This window comes from Orycteropus afer, unplaced genomic scaffold (assembly GCF_000298275.1).
Source record: "Orycteropus afer afer isolate SDZICR_OR568_19922 unplaced genomic scaffold, OryAfe1.0 scaffold00371, whole genome shotgun sequence".
Taxonomy (NCBI): Eukaryota; Metazoa; Chordata; class Mammalia; order Tubulidentata; family Orycteropodidae; genus Orycteropus; species Orycteropus afer.
In genome coordinates this window covers 1,733,611-1,748,981 of record NW_006921958.1, presented here as the reverse complement: position 1 = coordinate 1,748,981, position 15,371 = coordinate 1,733,611, and the positions used below count along the sequence as shown (strand labels likewise).

General features: G+C 50.9%; 1 protein-coding gene across 1 annotated transcript in view; it reads left to right on the top strand.

The window, feature by feature from the left end:
* DYNC1H1 (dynein cytoplasmic 1 heavy chain 1) overlaps positions 1–15,371 on the top strand; it is an 80,446-nt gene that overhangs the window by 47,437 nt on the left and 17,638 nt on the right. The window contains exons 30-44 of the mRNA XM_007953130.1: positions 1,002–1,229; positions 1,726–1,956; positions 2,297–2,437; positions 2,652–2,885; positions 2,977–3,183; positions 3,267–3,388; positions 3,855–4,020; positions 9,287–9,450; positions 10,847–10,976; positions 12,617–12,750; positions 13,196–13,310; positions 13,414–13,575; positions 13,662–13,876; positions 13,974–14,178; positions 15,192–15,365. Coding sequence (XP_007951321.1) covers positions 1,002–1,229; positions 1,726–1,956; positions 2,297–2,437; positions 2,652–2,885; positions 2,977–3,183; positions 3,267–3,388; positions 3,855–4,020; positions 9,287–9,450; positions 10,847–10,976; positions 12,617–12,750; positions 13,196–13,310; positions 13,414–13,575; positions 13,662–13,876; positions 13,974–14,178; positions 15,192–15,365 — 2,628 coding nt within the window. The remainder of the gene's footprint in view (positions 1–1,001; positions 1,230–1,725; positions 1,957–2,296; positions 2,438–2,651; positions 2,886–2,976; positions 3,184–3,266; positions 3,389–3,854; positions 4,021–9,286; positions 9,451–10,846; positions 10,977–12,616; positions 12,751–13,195; positions 13,311–13,413; positions 13,576–13,661; positions 13,877–13,973; positions 14,179–15,191; positions 15,366–15,371) is intronic.

The window sequence follows — 15,371 nt, the reverse complement described above, 5'->3', positions numbered from 1 at the left end:
GAGGAGGAGCTCAGTGAGGCGGGTGGCCAGCAGGCTGCACTGAGGAGGGTGCCGGTAGACTCAGCCCATGTGGAGTGAGCGCTGCAGGTGTCAGCCTTCCAGGAACAGGAGTGTGGTTGGCCATGTGTTGACTATATGCACAGAGAGTCAGGATGTCTGTGTGGGGGCAGGACCTGGAGACTGGAGAGAGACCAGACCATGGTGAGATTGTGATGTGATCTGTCTAAAAGCTCCTGCTGCTGCCTTTGGGAGGCTGGCAGAGGAAGGCCAGTCAGGCACAGAGAGGCTGTTACAGTAGCCCTGGCTCATGGGTGGTGGCCACCTGGACAAGTGGCTGTGGTGCAGATGCTGAGAAGTGGCTGATTCTGGATTCCAAGTAAAGGTGGTGCGGGCGGGTTGATGATGGACTGGATGTAGGTGAGAGACAGAGGAGTTGGTGATGCCAAGTTTTTGGCCTTTGCACGTGACCCTTATCAAGAAGGGCTGGACTCGGCAGTCACCCCCACAGAACCTGCCGCTGGCGCTCCGTGCCTGTCAGAAAGTGTGCGCTTACTCAGGCTGCTGTGTTCTCTTCACTGGCACTGGGGCCTCGGATAAGCTGCCCAGCTGTGTGCCCATGGGCAACGGTGCCTGTCTCTGAGTGGAGTTGAGAGTGGATGCGGTGAGGCCTGTGGTGCATTGGAGCAGCGTCTGACCATAGCCCAGCTCAGTTGCTGCACACTGCTGGCCACAGCCCGCAGGCCCCTACACTCCCGTTCTGCTGCCAGCCCATCTGATGGGAGCCTCGAAGCCTCCCAGTCTGACCTGCTCTTCTCCCCCCCACATACATCCTGCCCCAGTTCACTGAAGAACAGTGGTGGGTGTCGTCCTGTGTAGCCATTTTTACTTTAGGGTGAACATAGAAAATCTAATTGACATCACCCTCTCCGGGGGCAGGTGGAGAACCAACACCCAGGATTCTACCTCCCCCATGTTACATCTGCGCAACGGTGTCTCCCCAGGTGCGGATAATGTTTGAGGTGCAGGACCTGAAGTACGCGACGCTGGCCACCGTGTCGCGCTGCGGCATGGTTTGGTTCAGCGAGGACGTGCTGAGCACGGACATGATCTTTAACAACTTCCTGGCCAGACTGCGCAGCATCCCCCTGGATGAAGGGGAGGACGAGGCGCAGCGCCTGCGTAAGGGCAAAGAGGATGAAGGGGAGGAGGCTGCATCCCCGATGCTGCAGGTAAGGGGCCGCTGCCCACGAGAGAGCTGGGTGCTCAGGCGCGGGCCCTGGGACTGAGGCTGCAGCTCACTGAGGGCCAAGCACACTGAGGCTCTGCGTGATCAGAGGAGGCTGGCGGGAACAGCCACAAGACCGGGTCACGGGTGGGTAAAGGCGGCCAGTGGATCACAGCTCTCCTCTGGCACCCTGGGTCGCCAGGAGTCTGTGTTGACTCATCAGCAGCTGGCTGGGAGCTGGTTGGTCTGTTAGCTTATCTTTCTCTGCAAGCTGGTGAAAGGCTGCCGTTGCATTCATCGGCACTGGCCCCCTTTCACAGTGAAGGCCAGTGCTGCTGGGAGTGTGATTCTAGGCACCCACCCGGAGGAGGGGTGGGGATCGACCCCCAGCGCTTCACCCAGAGTTCTTTCTTGGAGGTTGTGCTACCTGCACTGGGGCTTGGTTGGGAGATGAAACCTCTCTGAGGCGTCACAAAGGCATCACTCATCTCCCCTTGTAGATCCAGAGGGACGCGGCCACCATCATGCAGCCGTACTTCACGTCCAACGGGCTGGTCACCAAGGCCTTGGAGCACGCCTTCAAGCTGGAGCACATCATGGACCTGACGCGGCTCCGCTGCCTGGGCTCGCTCTTCTCCATGCTGCACCAGGCCTGCCGCAACGTGGCGCAGTACAATGCCAACCACCCCGACTTCCCCATGCAGGTTGAGCAGCTGGAGCGCTACGTCCAGGTCAGGGCCGCATACTCACCTGGGCCTGTTCTCACCCCTGGAACGCTGCGTCCAGGTCAGGGCCTCACACTCCCCTGGGCACGTTCCTACCTCTGGAGCACTATGTGCAGGTCAGAGCTGCACGCTTGTACCTGGACACGTTTTTGTTCCTAGAAGGGGAGAGAGCTTCCACAAGGGGATGGGACGAGGGGCAGAGGGCATCTGGGGTCCCAGAATGAGTACAGTATGCTCTCTTCAGGGTTCACTTGGCCATATGTCTTCCTTTTGTCATGTTCTCTTTTCGCTGTTGTGCTGTGCAGGGTTTATTTTAAAAATAAAACCATAATTCATCCTTCCACAGCGCTATCTGGTCTATGCAATACTCTGGTCCTTGTCTGGAGACAGTCGGCTGAAGATGAGGGCGGAGCTGGGTGAATACATCCGGAGAATCACCACTGTGCCCCTGCCCACGGCACCCAACGTCCCCATCATCGACTATGAGGTGAGCCCGCTGCCTTTGTCCATGATGCGAGTCATGGTGTTGCCATCCCTGGAGCAGTAGCAGCCTCCAGTTTCCCTTTCCTATGAGGATTTTGTCCTTAGTTTCAGGTGGTAGTGTGAGCTGGCCTCCTGAAAGCACCGGTCTGACAGTGAGCAGTCCTGGGAGTTAAAGAGGCACGTGGCTGTGGCAGTAACCCGCTTCTGTCCCACTTTAGGTCTCCATCAGTGGCGAGTGGTCACCGTGGCAGTCCAAGGTGCCACAGATTGAGGTGGAAACGCACAAGGTCGCAGCCCCCGATGTGGTCGTGCCCACCCTGGACACCGTCCGCCATGAGGCCCTCCTATACACATGGCTGGCTGAGCACAAGCCCTTGGTCCTGTGCGGCCCTCCCGGCTCTGGCAAGACCATGACACTTTTCAGCGCCCTCAGGGCCTTGCCGGACATGGAGGTGAGAAGGGCCAGCAGTGGACGGCAGGCCCGTTGGGGTTGAATAGACTGTTGTCCTTAAAACGGCTCATTATGTTTCTTGCTCTCTAAAGGTGGTAGGTCTCAACTTTTCGAGCGCCACCACCCCCGAGCTGCTGTTGAAGACGTTTGATCATTACTGCGAGTACCGACGTACACCCAATGGGGTGGTGCTGGCTCCCGTCCAGCTCGGGAAGTGGCTGGTGTTGTTCTGTGATGAAATCAACTTACCAGACATGGACAAGTACGGGACGCAGAGGGTCATATCTTTCATCAGACAGGTGCGGTCTCATCACATGCCCCTCCCCTGTCACTCTTTACCCCCTCACCACCCCCAACGACATCTCCATGCTGTGTCCCACAGATGGTGGAGCATGGGGGCTTTTACCGAACCTCTGACCAGACATGGGTGAAGCTGGAGCGAATCCAGTTTGTGGGGGCCTGCAACCCGCCCACAGACCCGGGAAGAAAGCCTCTCTCGCACAGGTAGCACGTGGCTCCGTGGCCCTACTGGCTGCATGCACGCGCACGTGCACACACACACACACACACCCTGCCAGCCAGAGTAGACTCACATGGATCTGGTTTCCAGAAGGTAGTGAGTATAGTTTATTGCAGGGATTCTCTAGGGTCGTCTATGCTGTGCCCTTGTCACACCAGGGGAACAGGCTGGGAAACAGGAGTGCTGGTGTCAGAGGTGGTAACGAGCCAGTCAGACCTGCCGGTGGCGCCACACTGGGGCGGAAGCCAGCCTAGGCTCTCTCCGCCTTTGCTGATTCTGTATCATGCTTCTTGCTGTCCACTGTGTGGCAGGCACCAGGTGGCAGTTCAGGAGTGTTCTCAGCTGACTGTGACAAGGCGCTGTGGGTGGGTTAAGAAACAGCCTCCATTCCCGCCCAGGATGCGGGCCAGCAGGTGGCTGCGGAGGGCCGACCAGGCTGTGTCTGCACAGGTTCCTACGCCACGTGCCTGTCGTGTATGTGGACTACCCAGGACCTGCCTCGCTCACGCAGATCTACGGCACCTTCAACCGGGCCATGCTAAGGCTCATCCCGTCCCTGCGCACCTACGCCGAGCCCCTCACAGCTGCCATGGTGGAGTTCTACACCATGTCTCAGGTACGCATGACAGCCCGTGGCCAGAGCGTGCCCTCCAGGTACTGAGGAACCTGGGCCGGAGACAGAGTTCCTGTGGCCAAGAGCCTCCTCGGAGCGCGTCAGCAAAGTCCTCCTGTGGCCCCTTAGTGTCTACCTGGCTGACCTGGTTCCGGCTCTTGCTGGGCTCCGTCCCTCACGAGGCAGGCTGTGCCGGGCAGTTTCTGGAAGGATGCAGGCGCAGCTCTTAATGCAGAACCCCCTGTCCGTTCCTGCTCTTCTGCAGCTCGGGGGGCACGCTTCCTGCCACGCTGCTCTCACCAAGGGCAGTGCCTCTCCCCCAGGACCCTCTCTTGACACCTAAAAGTTAGTTAAACGACAGTCATTTTTGCCACTGGAGGTGCAGAAGTGGTTCTCGGGGTTCAATCAGCGTTTCTTGGATTTGTCTTCCAATACTCACCCTTGATGAGGGCGTCTGAGGGGACTGTCCTTTGGGCTGTGTCTTGTTTTCCCAGTGGACACGGTCATCTTGCTGTCACTGTCCTTGGGACAGTGACAGCGGGCCTGCCTTTGGGTGCCAGTGTTGTTCCCGGTATTTATTTTGTGTTGCCATCTTCCTCCGGCAATTGTCAGTGCAGTCAAAGGTCTTTTCATTAACAGTTGTTGCTCTTGCTTAGAGGTCTTCCCTCGATTTAGGAATCACGTGTTTTTAATCTGTGCTGTCAGAATTTTCATAGTTTTAATTTCCAACACTTAGATGCCTTTATCTTTGTATGAACAAGCAGCTGGTGGGTGACTTTTCTGGGACAGTTGTCCTGACATTTCCCAATTGGTCCTTAAATATTCCAGGCTCTGCATTCTTTTTTTTTCCCCGAAGTTTTGTTTATTTGTTGTTGAGAATACGCGCAGCAAAGCAGACAGCAGTCCGGCAGTTTCCCCACATGCATCTGTGACAGTGATTCTGTTCTCTGGGTGCAGCTGCACTCCCCGCCTTCACTGAGTTGATCGAAGGACTCAGCATCCTTATCAAACAGCAGTTGGCCATGGATGTGTGGGATTGTTTTGGGACTCTCAGTTCTGTTCCGTTGGTCTGTGTTTACTGTTTCACCAGTACCGGGCTGTTGTGATTACTGTAGCTGTATAGTGTGATTTATAATCAGGAAGTGTGACTCCTCCTGCTTTGTTCTTCTCTTTCAACGTTGCTTTAGCGATTTGAGGCATCTTGCCATTCCATATAAAGTCGAGGATTGGTTTTTCTATTTCGAGTACTGTTGGAATTTGGTTGGGATTGCGTTGAATCTGTAGATCACTTTGGGTGCAATTGACATCTTAACAATGCCAAGTCTTCCAATCCATGAACATGGAACATCTTTCCATTTATTTAAGTCTTGAATCTTTTGTAGCAGTGTTTTATCATTTTCTAAAAGTCCTTCGTGTCCCTAGCTGGATTTGTTTCTACGTATTTTATTCTGTTGGATGCTACTGTAAATGGAACTGTGTCCCTGATTTCCCTTTCGCTTTTGTCACTGCTGGTGTATAGAAAGCCAGCTGATCTGTGTGTTGTACCTGCAGCTTTGCTAAATGCCTCTGTTAGCTCTAATTTTTTTATAGCTTTTTTTTTTTGCTTTTGCAGTGTTCTCTCCCCTCCCTTCCCACCTCTGGCAACCAACAAAGAAAGTTTCCCTCCATATATTAAACCTTTCCTTGACCCCCCACAACAACAAACTAATACTATATTTGTTCTTCTGTGATTGACTTATTTCACTCAGCATAATGTTCTCCAAGTTCATCCATATTATGCAGTGTTCCATATTATACATTATTCTTTAATGCTGCGTAGCATTCTAGTATGTGTATAAACCATAGTTTGGTCATCCATTCTTCCGCTGATGGACACATAGACTGTTTCCATCTTTCTACTATTGTAAATAGTGCTGCAATGAACATGAGTGTGCATGTATCTGTTCCTGTCCTGGTTCTCACCTCTCTAGGATATATACCTAGTAATGGGATTGCTGGGTCAAATGGTATTCTCCAATTCCAGCTTTCTAAGGAATCGCCATATTGCTTTCCACAGTGGTTGTGTCACTTCACAGTCACACAAACAGTGTATGAGAGTCCTAATCTCTCCACATCCCCACCAGCATTTGTTATTTTCTATCTCATTGAACCTTGCCATCAGTGCTGGGGTGAGATGGTATATCTCACTGTTGTTTTGATTTACATCTCTCTGATGGCCAATGATTGTGAGCATCTTTTGATGTATTAGCTGACACCTGAATATCCTCCTTGGTGAAGTATTCATGTCTTCTGCCCATTTTTCAATTGGATCGTTAATTCCTTTGGTGTTGAGGTGTTGGAGTTTTCCATCAATCTTAGAGATAAGTCCCTTGCCAGATATGTAATTATCAACAGATATGAATTTGTTGCTGTCATTTTTGTCATGTACTTTTTCATTGTGTCGATTTCTTTGTTCTATATCATTTTCTATGCTGAGCTCGTTTTGTTTTATGAATCATATTATCACTTCCTTCATTGCTGTTGTTTTAGTGTCTGTGAATATTTATGCTGGTCCTCTTTTTTATTTTGATGTGAAGGTTTATCATTTTTTCTTTGAGGTTACCCTGTGATTTGTAGTTTTCTTCCCAAGTTTAGAACAGTCCATTCTATCTTGTAGTTGTCTTGACTTCCCTACCATCTAGAAGTTCTGTAATGACACAGATTGTTTTCCCTCTTTTTGATTTGTAATAGTCCTCATTTGTCAGTTGGTGTCTCTAGTTCCCTGTTTACAGTCTTGTGGGCTTATTTACTTTGGATACTTCCATAGGTGGGTTGGTTTCTGGGTTATATCATCATGGTCAGTTGTTGTTGACTATTGTTGCTTCTCTGTCCAAAGGGCTCCCTTTAGTGTCTCTTGTAAGGTTGGTCTGGTTTTAACAAATTCCCTTCATTTCTGCTTATCTGGAAATGTCCTAATTTCGCCATCATATTTGAGGGACAGTGTTGCTGGGTACATAATTCTTGGTTGGAAATTTTTCTCTTTCAGTGTTTTATATATACCATCCCACTGTTTTCTCGCCTGTATGGTTTCTGTCGAGAAATCTGAGCTTAGTTTTATTGGTTGTCCCTTGTGGGTAACTTTTCATTTTTCCCGTGCTGCTCTCATGATTCTTCATCTTTGGTTTTGGTGAGTTTGATGATGATATGTCTTGGTGTTTTTCTTTTGGAGCCTATCCTGTTTGGGATTCGTTGGACTTACTGAATGGATATATTTTCATCTTTCATCATATCAGGGAAGTTCTCCTCCAACAAATCTTGGACAATTTTCTCAGTGGTTTCATTTTTCTCTTCCTGTTCTGGAATTCCAATGACATGTAGGTTATTCCTTTTGATGGTATCCCACATGAACCTTAGGCTTCATTTTGTTTTGATCTTTTTTCTGATTGATCCCTTTCCAAAGAAGTATTCAGATATTTGTCTTCAATCTCGTTAATTCTGTTTTCCATCGCATCGATTCTACTCCTTTGCCCTTTTAATGTGTTGTCTATTTCTGACAATTTAGTATTAATCTTCTGGATTTCTATCCATAGATTTAGAATCATTTCTAATCTTTCACTTATTTTGTCATTTTGTACTTGTATTTTCTTCCAAAATTCTTCTACAGTTTTGTCTGTGTTTTCCTTGGTCTGTCTCTCAAACCCTTGAAGATACCTAAATACAATTCTTTTGAATTTTTTATGAGGGAGTTCCAATGCTGCGTCTTCCTCAGGGATGTGTTTTGGGTCTGTATCGTGGTCCCTTGTTTCTCCTGCGTTGTGTTGCTTCTTTGTGTGGACTGTGATGCTCTGTTGTCTCTGAGGCATTGTGACGTTTTTGTGTTTATATTTAATTGGTGATTATATGTGGGAGTGACTTGCCCACAACTTTCGTTTTCTTTGTATGTTACCTATACAGGCAAGGTGCTGTGCTCTGTTCTCTACTCACTAGTTGACAGCACTTATACACTCACCACCTGTCTCCTTTCTTCTGTCAGCCTCTCGTATGTCCTTGCCAACCCTGGCAAACAGAGCCTGTTCTTAGGTCCCTGGAATCCGAATGAGAATGCTATCATTTTAAAATTTAAAATGACTGCCACTTGTAAATATCCAAAATGGCTGCCACGTGTAAATGATCAAAATGGCTGTGCCCTCCGGACAGCAGAAAGTCCACAGCTCAGGTTGTCTCCTTCCTTGCTGTTTGCCTTCCTAGTCTTAGGCCTCCAGAGCAGTTGTCCCTGTTGCCCTTGGTGACTGGGACTGATCTTTAGGTCAATTCTCAGGTCCCAGCATCACTTGGAAATATTTAGGCTGTTGGTCTCGTCAAAGTAGCTCTGACAGTCTGCAGCTCTGACCGTCTCTGTTCTCACTGTTTTCATTCAGGTTTTTCCACTAGTTGGTGCCTAATCCAATGCTGTATAGTTCCTGTCCAAGCTCAGGGTTCCAGGATTATCTTCTGTATCTTTGTCAATTGGTTTTTCTTTTCTTTGTTGAAGAGGGTCTGTGTTGCTTGTCTGCCTAGTCCTCCATCTTACCGGAAGTCCCCTAAATGCCTCTATTAGCTCTACAAGTTTTCTTATGGACTCTGTGGGGTTCTCTGTGTATAAGATCGCATCATCCATGAAGAGAGATGACTTTACTCCTTCTTTCCCAATGTGAGTACTTTTTATTTCTTTTTCTTGTCTTTGCTCTGGCCAGGACTTCTAGTAACAATATTGAATGGAAGCGGTGAGAGTGGCCCCCTTCTCTTGTTCCTGATTTTGAGGGGAGAGCTCTCAGTTTTTCCCCACTAAGTATGATGTTGGTGGCTGGCTTTTCACACATGCCCTGGGTCATATTCAGGAACTTCCCTTCTATTCTAATCTTCTTTGGGGTTTTCATCAAGAAAGGCTGTTGGGTTTTATCACATGGTTTTTCTGCACCTATAGAGATGATCATGTGGTTCTTTTCCTTTGTTCTATGAATGTGGTGTGTTACATTAATTGATTTCCTAATGTTAGACCATCCGTGCATTCCTGGAATAAATCCCATGTGGTCATGATGTGTGACTCTTAATATGCTGTTGGATTCTGCTCATGTGTATTTTGTTGAAGATTTTTGCATCTATGTGCATGGGAGATAGTGGCCTATGAATATCTTTTCTTGTAGTATGTTCTCTATCCTTAACATAAACATCTCATGCAGTATTGTCCTTGTTATCGTTTGTTCACGTCTTTAGACATGTACACGTAACTACTATCTTCCTGTCCCCACAGGAGAGGTTCACCCAGGACACACAGCCCCATTACATCTACTCACCCCGTGAGATGACGAGATGGGTGAGGGGCATCTTTGAAGCTCTGAGGCCTCTGGAGACGCTGCCGGTCGAAGGCCTGATTCGGATTTGGGCACATGAAGCCCTCCGTCTCTTCCAGGACAGGTGAGGAAAGCCAGGGAGCCCTAGCCATGTTTTCTCCCCTGCTCCCAGGTCTTACAGCCTGGAGTGATGGCCTGCCACAGCCTGAGCCAGGTGCTGCTTGTGATGGGAGAGTGGGGAGGCCACATGGGCCATGCTTCATCTTGAAACTAATCATGGCCGCCCCAGTATAATGGGCTGCAGGACTGTGAGCCCCCTCTCTGTGCTGTGGCGTGGCCTTGGGCCCGGCAGAGGGAAAGACCTGTGTCCTCTTTAGCTGTTGAGAGGCGCCACGTTTGCTGGCCTTCACGGGTGAATTGATGGGCCTCATATGTGTGCTTCATGCCCCCATCCCTCCATCTTGGTCTGTTTCCATCTGAGAGCTCACGGCTGTGCCCCCAGGACAGTGGTTCTCTCTTAACTTGTTGGCTACTCCCATCAACCATTGCCTTGTAAACAGCGGGTTTTTCTAGAGTTAAGTGCTAGTTGTTAAAGAAGGCTCAGTGGCTCAAGTGATCTGTGATGATCCCTGAAGAGTTGGTCATTGACTCACAGTGAGTCTCATGGTAAAAGATGAGTCTTTTTAGCATCGGGGAACCTGGGGAATCTTTGAGTCTTGCATTGAAGCCTTGCCTTCTTCATCACTCAGTATGGTCCTTGTTTTAGAATAAACTCCTCACTTTTCTCGCTCTGCCTGTCATATTTTCTGTTTCCTCCCTTCCACTTTTTGTTGCACGCATGTTGGCACCGTAGGCCTTTGGCATCTTTTAGGCTCACCTGTGGTCAGGCAGACGTGACATTTGTGTTGCTTTAACTCTGAACTTGGACAGTAAATCGTAACTGATTCACCGTCAGTGCAGCCCAGTTTCCTGTTGTGAATCGTCAGGGCAAGTGCTCTGCCCGTGACCAGGTCACCAGGACAGCAAGCAGGGCTGAAGGACTGGAGCCAGGGGGCAGGGTGTCTGGTGGTGAGGCCGGTCCGGGCCCCGGCTGATGCGACACATCTCTGGTGGCCTGTCGACCAGAAGAGCATGTGTGTCCAGTGAGACAAGGCACTTACGTTAGGTACTCAGTCCTAGGTGGTGGTGGTGGTGTTGTGTGCCGTCAAGTCGGCCCCGACTCATAGCGACCTCTCCTTGGGTTTCTGAGGCAGTATCACTATGGAAGTAGATTGTCCAACCTTCTTTCCGAGGGGTGGCTGGTGGGTTTTAACCTCCAGCCTTCTGGTTAGCAGTCAGGTGCCTTAGGCACTACGCCACCAGAGCTCCCCCGGTCCTAGGTAGTTCTGGCTATTCTCCTGGGAGAAGCCAGGCCCCATGGTTCCCTCCAGATGAAGAGCTTCCTCCCACGTGGCAGCCGTCACCCAGGCTCCCGCCAGGCTCCGTCAGGTTCTCAGGCAGATGCTGCTTTTCTTCCTCAGGCTTGTCGAGGATGAGGAGCGGCGCTGGACCGACGAAAACATCGACATGGTCGCTCTGAAGCACTTCCCCAACATAGACAAGGAGAAGGCCATGAGCCGGCCCATCCTGTACAGCAACTGGCTGTCGAAGGTAACATGTCACCTCCACGTGGGAATGCTTCCTTGCTCCCACCCCTTGAGTGAGAAGTGCCTTCTAACCAACATCTCTGTCCTGACGTGCTTGTGAGTGCAGCTGCGCCCGCACACGGTGCTGGCTGCACAGCTTTGAGGACTCAGGGCAGGAAATCCTAGCAGCAAGCAGGGAAGGGCTGGCCCGCCATGGGCTGCTCCTGTGTGGTGGGCTCCACGGAGCGTGGTCTCCAACCGGAGGGAGACAGCTTCCGCACACCCTCCAGGAGCAAGGCTTGGCCTCATCTCACTTTCCTCACAGTAAAAATTCGTAGGAAAACGTTTTGTGTACTAAAATACTAAACAGTTGACATTTCCAGAACAGTAGTGACTTTTCTTTGTCTCTGAAAAGGAACCTAGGACACATTTAGTCAGTTGAAGTCCCTGGGGGGTTGCTGATAGTTAGCATTGGGCTGCGAACCAGAAGGTTACAGGTTTGTGTACCCCCAGAGGTGCTGTGGGAGAAAGGCCTAGAGAGCTGCTTCTGGTGGAAAAATCTACCACTGAACACTGTACGAAGTGAGTTCTCTGCAGCAGTCGGGGTCACCGTGAGGCAGTGTCTCAGGTCATGAACCTTCACGTAGTACCTGCACCACCCCAAGCACGTGGGTACAGACAGGAGTAGGGTCCCCTTGCAGGAGCTCACGGCTAGTAGGGCACAGGGAAGAGACGTCCGTCTCTGACAGAAATGGCCCCACGTGGGCTTTGAAGGCCTCGGTCTGCAGCAGCGTCAGGAGAACAAGCCGGGCAGAGGCCTGATGGGCAGGTTGGCCGGTGGTGGTGGGTTCTCCACACACGCTGGACTCAGTGCTGACTCTTCACTCAGAGGCAGTTTTCCGTAGTCGCTTGTCTTCTCACTCCCTTGATACACAGGGTCTTTTGAGGAACAAAGTTTCTTAAAGTGCCATCATTTATATTTAAACCCTCCATCTGCCCATCATTGAGTCTGTGTGTGGAACAAGCTGTGGACTGTTGTCACTTTGTTCTCATGGGCACCTCTTGGGCAGCACTGTTGATTGAACGCCCCTTGCTTATTGCTCTGCAGTGCCACTCTTTCACAGCAGTGTCCCTGCGTGTGTGTGTCTGCCGCTGGCTCTGCCTGGGCCAGAGTGCTGCCTCTCGGCCCGGCGCTGCACTGGGTCTGTCTGGGAGGGCGGGCCTACACGCCGGGTTCTTCTCAGCAGGACCCATGCCCTCCTTGGCCCTTCCCTCTTCCAGCTGAAATTTAGAGCAGGCTCATGAGGTCGTGTGGAAGTGACCACAGCCATCATACCTGTTGCAATTGGGGTCACCCTGATTCTGTCAGTCTAGGTGGACATGGCATTTCGCAGCAGTTCCTCTACCTGTGATTGTGGTATATTTTACGTATTTTGGTCTTCTCTGAAAAGTCTTTCGGTGAGGTTCAGTGTTCTCTACAAAGACTTTGCAAATTTTTAGATCCATTTCTACTTATGTTTTTATTGCTTTGCTGCAAATGTTATCTTTTTTGTTACATTTTTCAGACTGTTTACAATGTGTAGAGATATGATATGATTGACATTGGTCTAATAACTCATCCTGAGAGATTTGGGTGTGTTGTGTTTTTTTTTTTCTTTTCTGTAGGATTACATCCCAGTAGACCAAGAAGAGTTAAGAGATTATGTCAAAGCAAGGTTGAAAGTCTTCTATGAAGAAGAACTTGATGTCCCGCTGGTCCTGTTTAATGAGGTCTTAGACCACGTGCTCCGGATTGACCGGTGGGTGGGCACTTGTTCCAGCCTCTCCACTTGGCTCAGCTGCTGTGGTTCAGCGTGGGCCGGGCCGGGCTGCCTGCTGCTGCCCTTCCCCGGCTCCACTCAGCCCCCTCCACCAAATGGCAGCCTTGACCCTTCTTTCTAAGTCTGTTCTACCTCCGCTTCCAAGCACATCTACTCCTCCTCCTCTTGGTACATGATACTGACTGTAATTACAGTCTGTGATCCCCACATTAGAATTGGGTTTGTTTCTGATACCATGTGTCTGGCAGGCAGGACCATTTCTTACTGATCGTTGTGTCCCCACTGGTCCTGGCAAATAACAGTTGCTCAACAGACATGTTCAAATTAAAATATAGACAAAATCATAGAAGCGTTTAGGACACCAGTGTCAAAAGTGGCACAGGTCTAAAAGCCTGGTAATTTATCCCCTCTGTTAATGTTTCAGAATATTCCGTCAACCTCAAGGCCACTTGCTTCTGATTGGCGTTAGCGGAGCAGGAAAAACGACCCTGTCACGCTTTGTTGCCTGGATGAACGGCCTGAGTGTGTACCAGATTAAGGTGGGTCTGCTCTGTGGCCTCTTGCTCCTACCAGCAGACACTTGGTTCAGGCACCTGACCCCCACGAATGAGAAAGGACCTGACTTGCCATCTGCTCCCGTAGGTCCATAGAAAGTACACAGGGGAGGATTTTGATGAAGATCTTCGGACAGTGTTGAGACGTTCTGGGTGTAAAAATGAAAAAATAGCCTTTATAATGGATGAATCCAACGTGCTGGACTCCGGCTTCCTGGAGCGAATGAACACCCTTCTGGCCAACGGAGAGGTAACCAGGCAACATGGGGCAGCGCACTGCGCGTTCCGTGGCCCCGTTCCCGGCCAGTAGATGACAGTGGGGGTGGACTCCCGTAGGTGCCTGGTCTCTTCGAAGGGGACGAGTATGCCACCCTGATGACCCAGTGTAAAGAGGGGGCGCAGAAGGAGGGCCTGATGCTGGACTCGCACGAGGAGCTGTACAAGTGGTTCACCAGCCAGGTCATCCGCAACCTCCACGTCGTGTTCACCATGAACCCGTCGTCTGAGGGCCTCAAGGACCGGGCGGCCACTTCACCGGCGCTTTTCAACAGGTGACTCCCGTGCCCGGCTCAGAGTCAGGACACTGGGCTGCTCTCTCCATGGGGTGGGCCCCTCCGGTAGGTGTTCTGAGACCACCATCTTTTCCAGGTGTGTGTTGAACTGGTTTGGAGACTGGTCCACGGAGGCGCTTTACCAGGTTGGCAAAGAATTCACCAGTAAAATGGACCTGGAGAAGCCAAACTACGTCGTCCCCGACTACATGCCTGTCGTGTACGACAAACTGCCGCAGCCACCATCCCATCGGGAGGCCATCGTGAACAGCTGTGTGTTTGTGCACCAGACGCTTCACCAGGTGGGTTCAGGTCTCAGATGGGTGGGGAAGCAGCAGGCCTGGCTGAGCAGCAGGGCTTCGGGTGCTGTCTGGGCCCACACCATCCCCCACCTCAGAAATACCTGCTTCCCAGCTGTTTCCTTACCTCTGTCAATGACATTGCTCTTGTCACTGGGCTGCACGGCCTGGAGTCACCTAACCCTTTTACTGCCTCCACTGACCCACCTCCCTGCGTCTGGCTTCCTACTGCCCCTCCTGGTGAAGGAGTGTGTGGTCCGAACTCACTGTGGTAGTGCAACACACTTTCTGTAAAGGACTGGACGGCAGATGTCCTGCTCCCTGTCACTACTACTCCGAGTCAGCTGTCCCCCATCAATAGCGGCCATAGACAGTTTGTAAGCAGTGGACGTGGCAGCACGCCAGCCCAGCTTCATTCATAAAAACATTCTGGGCAGACTTGGCCTGCCGGCTCAGGTTTACCGAGGCTGCTCTAACTCTGTGTGACAAGGGACCAGTCTGCTCCCATCTGCACGTAAGCTTCTTAAAGACCTCTCTGAGCTTGTGGATGTCCTACTGGCCTCTGCTCCACCTGCCCCATGCACTTGCATGTCCTCAGGGACATGGTTGGCCCCAGCCCCCTGGGCTGGACTGAGCCTTGGCCCTGCTCCCGTACCACTTGCCCCCTTGCCTTTGCTCAGCTGGCTCACTTTGAATTAAGCAATAAACAGTACCATGAGCAGTACTAGCATTGTCCATCATGAACGTCTGTCCAGCCTTGTAACAGCCAGGAGGTTGGCAGGCCATCGCCTTCAGCCTAGGGGAAGTCCCAGGAAAAGGCCCAAGGGGCTGAGGGCTTCCTGAGGGCCTGTAGAGAACAGAGTTGTGACTCCTTCCTGAGGGCCTGTAGAGAACAGGGTCTGATTCCTGAGGGCTGGGTTCCTTCCGCTGCATCATGTGAGCTGACAGGCTTCTGAAGTTAAATGGTGACAAGTGTCCTGAAGGATAAAAAATGTCCCTTTTTTGATTCTCGAAAGGCTAACGCTCGGCTGGCCAAACGCGGTGGCAGGACGATGGCCATCACCCCGCGCCACTACTTGGACTTCATCAACCACTACGCCAACCTGTTCAATGAGAAGCGGAGCGAGCTCGAGGAGCAGCAGATGCACCTGAACGTTGGGCTCCGGAAAATCAAGGAGACGGTCGACCAGGTGTGC